Source organism: Coturnix japonica, chromosome 5, assembly GCF_001577835.2.
Source record: "Coturnix japonica isolate 7356 chromosome 5, Coturnix japonica 2.1, whole genome shotgun sequence".
In the NCBI taxonomy this organism is placed as follows: domain Eukaryota; kingdom Metazoa; phylum Chordata; class Aves; order Galliformes; family Phasianidae; genus Coturnix; species Coturnix japonica.
Window position 1 is genome coordinate 26503801 of NC_029520.1, and position 7637 is coordinate 26511437.

The window sequence follows — 7637 nt, forward strand, 5'->3', positions numbered from 1 at the left end:
CCAGGTGTTAGGCATGGTTCGTGGGCATGGTGGGGATAGGATGGGGTTGATGATCTTGGAGATCTTTTCCAATCTCAACAATACTATGATTCTATGATGCTGATGTAGAAGGCAGCCAGTTAATAGAGGTTTATTCATGTGCCTGATTGGTGTTCACACTTGATGCCTTTTTAAGGCTGTCTCAAAGCTTTTCTGAAATCTTCTCACTTGCCAAACAGCCACAAGCACTGGCAGTGTTTCAGCTTTATAAGCTGTTGGGCACAGCACAACCCCTTTCTAGTAGCTCAAGTGACTAAGTTAGAGCTTAGCTGGCTGAGGTCAGCTCCCCTGCTAATAAGAGCAGCTGTGAAGAAAGAAAGAAGTGAGGGCCTCTATCTCCTTTCCCTTGTAGATTTCTGCAGACTCTAGAACCAGGATGAAAATTCTTCCCTCACTTAGGGCTCGTTAGGACTGCTGTGTCACTTCTGCTATTCTTGGCTGCTAGGCTGGCTCCCAAGGCCAGAGAAGCTAAGCATACAGATGGTCGACATGCATATGTTATAATTACTATGGTTATTGCTAGGCTACAAGGCCTGTACGTGAACTAAAAGCCTGTTGAGCTAGGCTCAGTATGCATTATGCATAAACAGAATACAGATTTGTGGGCATCTAAATATAAGACAGGAGATGACAGAGAAACAAACACAGATGGAGAAGCACCACTTTGGTTAGTGTTATAGCCAGTGGTCTCAGTACACCAGCAAGCTTACTGTTATCAAATCTCATCACAGAAGGTAATCATTATGGAATGTTTGAAGAAGAAATATGGTATACTTTTGCAGATACTTAGAAGGCACTGGATAACAAAAGTGAAGGAAAAAATAAAATATGAAGTAAAATGACAGTGGAAAACATTGAGATTATTTTCTGAAAATTCAGCAAGTGGCTGTAAAACAGTGATATATTCAGCTGATATTCATCTATCCAGGAGCCTGCTTCTTGGCACTAAAATAGATGACAATGTGTGAAAAGTACAGGCTGGAAAGCTTGCAGTTAATGCAAGACATTTGCAAAGACCAAAGAAAATAAAGTTCCAAGGGCTAGAATGGAAGAGGAGTGGTATGAATGGGTTGGAAGGACTACAAAATAGAGATCTTGTAGAGAAAGAATCCTGAAGACTTAAAAGTTGGACTTTAATAGGTGACCTATATGATAATTTTAGCTGAACCCCTATCAGTTCCAAAAAAAAAAAAAAAAAAAATTTTGTTGCTGTGGGGTAGATGATATCAGAGGGGCAATCTGATAAAATGTCATCTGAAGTGCATATAAAAAAAAAAAAAAAAAAGAGGGGGGGAATCTTCTTACCTGCTTTTTACTGACTAGATGGATGATAAATTTAAACATCCTCTTCTATTTCTGACTTAAAACCTAACAACTCTTCAATTATTCCAAAATTACATAGCCTAGAAGGATTAAGCATCCAACAAGTGATTAACATCATCAGATGTGCTGGAATAACGAAAAGCTAGCAGAGATCTGTGAAAGAAGCTAATCTCCTGATTCAGGCTTGCATTCTCAAAGACAAGAAAACAGCAGTGAAAAGTTACACCATATTAGAGAGACTGTAGGAAGGTATGGGTATCAGAGATGTTTATATTAATATAATAACAGTGGTTCCATTTCCTCCTACTGCTTATGCAGTCTACAGTATTAAATTGTTTTTGTTGCAGTTTGTCACTGAGGTTATCCTCTTCATTTTACTCATTTCTATCCTCAGCCCTACTGCTCACCCAATCCTTCCAGCACTCCCACACCTTCTCCTGCTCAGACCTTCCCATGGGGAAAAGTCTTTTCAGCCTAACTTATTTTTCTGAAAACATTTTTTTTTGTCCTTACCTATTTGCTTAACTCTAAAAATTCCCTAGCAGAGCACTTCTAACACCTATTTATTTACCACTGCCACCATGCCACCATGGTTACTGTCTCCCTACGGATCTTGAGTTCCCTTGGGTTCCTTTTCTGATGATGGATTCCAAAACAGTGACTTCCTCAAATTTTCCAGAGACAATTTCTGAAATCTTGACGTCTTCCACACAGTGTTGTAAGAAACAACACCATGACTTATTGTCTCATTACACAGAATCACAGAATCACAGAATTGTAGGGGTTGGAAGGGACCTCTAGAGATCATCGAGTCCAACCCCCCTGCCAAAGCAGGCTCCCTACACCATGTCACACAGGAAGGCGTCCAGGCGGGTCTTAAATATCTCCAGAGAAGGAGACTCCACCACCTCCCTGGGCAGCCTGTTCCAGTGCTCCGTCACCCTCACTGTAAAGAAGTTCTTCCGCACATTCGTGTGGAACTTCCTATGCTGTACTTTCATCCCATTACCCCTAGTCCTATCCCCACGCACTACTGAGAAGAGATCAGCCTCACTACTATGGCTCCCACACTGCAAAACTTCTAATGTCTGTCTTTAATGATATGTAGTGTCTCCCGAAGTATTAAAAATGTAAGAGCTTGCGTGATTGAACATCTTATGAAACAATAGTTGTTTTGATTGCATTCAGAAATGTTATAAGAAACCAGTGTGCATTGTCCTAGAATGCAAATGTGTTTTATTTATGTTCACAATGATAGAAACAATATGACAACGCAGAAAGAGAACACAAATAATTTGATGGATTGCTTTACAAGTGTTTCAAGGTATATCTAATGGAAGTCTGTGCTGTTTAATGAGCTGCTTTCTTTTTCTGCCTTTTATCTTTACAGTTGCCTCCAAACTATATTTTCAAATACAGAAAGCAGTGTGCAAGGATGCTAAGATTCTGATGACAACTGATCAAGAAAAAGAATGGAAGTAAACCTATTCAGCAATTCTACTGTTATAAACAGTTCGTCCATCAACCACAAACAGTTAGAAGGGCATAGCCTCTGGGAAGTTATTACTATTGCCACTGTCACTGCAATTGTAAGCCTGATAACCATAGTGGGAAATGTTCTTGTAATGATATCCTTCAAGGTTAACAGTCAGCTCAAAACTGTTAACAATTATTACTTGCTCAGTCTTGCCTGTGCAGACCTCATCATTGGAATATTTTCTATGAACCTCTATACCTCATATATACTCATAGGCCATTGGTCTCTTGGAAGCCTGGCGTGTGACCTGTGGCTAGCGCTGGATTACGTAGCTAGCAATGCCTCAGTCATGAACCTCCTAGTCATCAGCTTTGACAGATATTTTTCCATCACAAGGCCTTTGACATACAGGGCTAAACGCACGCCCAAAAGAGCTGGCATCATGATCGGCCTGGCTTGGCTAATCTCCTTCATTCTATGGGCACCTGTAATATTATGCTGGCAGTATTTTGTGGGTGAACGAACAGTACCCCCTGAGGAATGCCAGATACAGTTTTTATATGAGCCCATTATCACCTTTGGTACTGCGATTGCTGCTTTTTACATTCCAGTGTCAGTGATGACCATTTTATATTGCCGCATCTATAAAGAGACTGAGAAACGTACCAAGGACCTCGCTGAACTTCAGGGTTCTGAGTCTGTGGCCGAATTTGAGACGATAAAGCCTCGGAAAACTTTCCTGAAGTCCTGTTTCAGTTGCAAGCAACAAAACTTAGCCAAAAGGGAGAGATGTCAGGCTTCCTGGTCTTCATCAAGTCGAAGTACATCAGCTACAGTAAAGGCATCCCAGGCAGCGAGCACGTGTGCTGAGTGGGCTAAGGCTGACCAACTGACCACCTGCAGCAGCTATGCATCATCAGAAGAAGAGGACAAACTTGCCACTGATCCTGTTTTCCAAGTAGCTTACACGAGTCCATCTAAAGGCAAGGAAGAAGAGTTTAATGAAAGGGAAAGTAAGGATATTGTTGTCAAAGACCAGCCTGAGGAAAATGATTTTGAGACCCAGCAATACTTTTTATCACCTGCCATTGGTCAAAAAAGTAAAAAATGCGTGGCCTACAAATTCCGCTTGGTAGTTAAGGCTGATGGCACTCAGGAAACCAACAATGGTTGCCGTAAGGTAAAAATAACTCCTTGTTCTGCTGCTCTGTCGAAGGATCCTTCCATCAAAAGCATGGATCCAAATATAAATAACCAAATCACCAAAAGGAAAAGGATGGTTCTTATAAAAGAACGTAAAGCAGCACAGACTTTAAGTGCCATTCTTTTGGCTTTTATCATCACATGGACTCCCTACAATATAATGGTTTTGATCTCCACATTCTGCTCTGACTGCATCCCTCTGACATTGTGGCACCTTGGATATTGGCTATGCTATGTGAACAGCACTGTTAATCCCATGTGTTACGCTCTCTGTAACAAAACTTTCAGGAAAACTTTTAAGATGCTGCTTTTCTGCCAGTGGAAAAAGAAAAAAGTGGAAGAGAAACTGTACTGGCAGGGCAATACTCGAATGCCATAACTACTCCTAAATAAGAGATAAATGGAAAAATAGATATTAACATAGCCTAGTAAAGGACGTTTAATTCCGTATTTTCAAACCTGTTGTTTTATATGTCTATGTGTTAAAAAAAAAAAAAAAAAAAGTCAGCAAAAAGTGATATTTTGCATGAAAATAGTGTGTGTGGGATAAAGAAGTCAGTGGTTGCTGACAGGGTCTTCATGATTATGCAGTAGATCTGCATTACAATTATTGTGTTTGGGCTCTTCTGTCCTTTCAGCCTGAGAAATTGTAGTGTGTCTTATAAACTAGGAATTAGCGTGTGAGTACCATTCAGTCATCAGGGCAGGTTATCCAGTCTATCTCCTTTTAGTGCAGAACTGTTTCTTCCTATAGTTCCTTTCCTACTTTCTGCTGTATTGTCTACTTGTTTTTCAATGGAGCAAGCAATGGAACACGTGCTTCTTCTGTTTAAAGACTTTTCCACATGCTATTGGTATGAAACAAGGCCTATTTAAAGAGGGAAACACCATTATCCCCAGTGCTAAACAGTTAGGGAGATTCTTAGTACCCCAAAAGAATACACTTATTACAGGAGAATGTAATATTGAGAAAATTTGCACTTTAAGAACATCTTTTCAGGGGGACAGAGGAAGGGCTTATAGAGGAGAAAACAGATAACATATTTCATATAAGGAGAATTCAGCCCCCATCTCAGTTCCATCCTGCAAGTCAGTGTCATCTAGAAGTGGCAACAGCAGCTATCTATGAATTTGTATTTCTTCATTTCCTCATGCCTCAGAAGGATATGTTTTAAATGGATGCAGTAGCAACAATAGTACGGATCAGAACTGATGATAACAATGGACATAATTTGTCTATTTACAGTGCGAGACATAAGGCAAATCCTTTGCAGTCTCTCTATTGCACAAATATGTACATCGATGCCCTGCAAATTTACTTATCTAGCACAAAATTGTTGTAAGCCATGATACCTACTTGTGAGTAACAGAGAAAGAACTCCATGTACCTCACTGAGTCCACCTCAAAAAATATTCAGATTCAGTTCTAGCCTCTTGATCAAAATTCAGGGTGAGATGCTCTGAAGTACAAATCTGGGCCAGTGTTTGTTTTTCTAGCTATTGTACATGTTAGGAGGACACTGTAGCAGTGATGAGACTCAGCAGCACGTTTCAGGAATTGTGTTAGTCATCCTGAACATACCACTGCTCTCAGCAAAATCATTCATATAATTTATTACAATATCATCAACATATTTCCCTGCAGATATATAATTCCTTCATGTCAGCAATCACAGTACAAGTAATTAATATTTTCTATCCCCAGTCTCCAGAGGGGAAAACTGTCAGTGAAAGATTAGCAGTGTAGTCATGTAAAAATATGTTCTCTGAGTTCACTTGATTGATTTTTTACCACACCACACTGTGCCTAAATGCTTTTTGTGCATCAGCATATGACTGCTTCTTAAAAGAATGCATTGGTCTTTTCAAAGACCCTTTCCATCAATTTTCCTCCGTCACCACCCAAAGCTTTTTGTGTGTGCAGTAACTACATACGTGCCAATTGTTATAGTGGGTAACTTTATACTACAGTGGTTTGGACATTCAGTAAACTGTGTTTGATTTTTAGCAAATGAATGCGTCCCTCTGTGGCACAAGCTGTAGTTAAAGGCAAAATTCATGAGATAGTAACAATTCCTGCTAGCTGTGATGTTTCTAAAAGCATTGGCTTCTACTTCTGAAATTAAACTGAATATATTTTGTTGGTTTTGGCTTCTGTTGAACTAGAGTGTTCTGTAAATGTTTATGAATTCTGTGCTTAGTAAATGTATTAGAATAGATGGTGATGGATGCTACAATGTTGGTTTGGTGTAATTGTGAAACCTGTGCTCAAACTATGCTGCCAACACTTAACAGTGTGAAATGCTACACTGCCAAACCTGGGTACATTGTAAATACCTAGAATTATATAAAGAGGTGTTTGTCACTTGATTGTTACGTGAGATGTTTACCCTTGAAAAACAAAACAAAAAAGAAACCACAAAAGCTCATTAGACTGTGAGTTGGTATTTAGTTTCTTAATTTTGTTTTGTTTTCTAGCTCTATAAAGGTTCCTTCAAAGATGTTGTGGGACTTCTGCAATGTAAAACAATCTTGTTATCTGTATTTCTCATTTACTGATCCTTTAATTAATTATGGTCATGGACCTGTGAAATAACGTTTTCTTAAACTGCATTTTATCAGTACATACATATGCATATATTTGCCTATGTATGCATGTATTATCAGTATAGTTTTATAGACATATATCCAAACTAAGCCTTTCAGAAACCTTGCACACTTAAACGCTTTTGAATATTGAATTTTCCCACAAAAGAAACAGAGCAATTGTTTCTGTCTCTCCCTTTTCATATAAGCAAGTCTTCTGTATATCTCAGAAACCCACTCCTTTTAGATAAATATGCTTTATAAAGACTCAAGAGTTCACAGAACTGGGGAAAGCTGAAATCAAGAGATATACAGAAAATACAACAAGAACCTGTAAAATAGAATAGAGCACATTTTTCCATTAATTTAATTCTATAATTTAGCTGCTAATCATAATTCTTCTAATGTATAATTATTCTATGCACTTCAATTAATAATTGCTGTTAATTGTTGAAAGGTATTTTTGTATGTGGAGTTTTGTTACTCATCCCAGTTGTACCCAGTGTGAACTGCATTGGTTTATATAGCCCTGAGGAGTCCAGAGATGTACTTAAGCAAAATCCTTAACTGTACTCCCTCATCACCCTATATATTCTGTTCCAGTTTTAGAGCCAAGCCTCATGAAAAGTCCCAAACTCTACTTTAATTATTTAATGGATTATTTCTAATCATTTTATCTCCTACACAGAGCATTTCTATGAAATCTGTATCACTGCCTCCTTGTCAAATTCCATACATGTCAAACTAACTGAACTAACAAATATTAATGCAAATGTCCCTAAGGACAGTCATACACTTGAAAGAATAAATATACTTACCAACTCCCAGTGCCATATTAAGTCCAAATCAGAAGTCATTGTAACAATTAAAGAATCTGATGTAATGCTGGAAGATAGTGATAGTCTTAGAACAAAATTATTATGGAATTGGAATACAGAATCAGTTTAGAACTCAGAACTGAATACCTGCAGACTGCCATCAGACTCTGTATTTCAAATAGAATTTTGTA

General features: G+C 38.5%; 1 protein-coding gene across 1 annotated transcript in view; it reads left to right on the top strand.

The window, feature by feature from the left end:
* CHRM5 (cholinergic receptor muscarinic 5) overlaps positions 1–6407 on the top strand; it is a 47555-nt gene extending 41148 nt beyond the window's left edge. Inside the window, exon 2 of the mRNA XM_015864787.2 lies at positions 2753–6407. Coding sequence (XP_015720273.1) covers positions 2835–4421 — 1587 coding nt within the window. The 5' untranslated portion in view covers positions 2753–2834 and the 3' untranslated portion in view covers positions 4422–6407. The remainder of the gene's footprint in view (positions 1–2752) is intronic.
* Positions 6408–7637: the final 1230 nt, after the last annotated feature.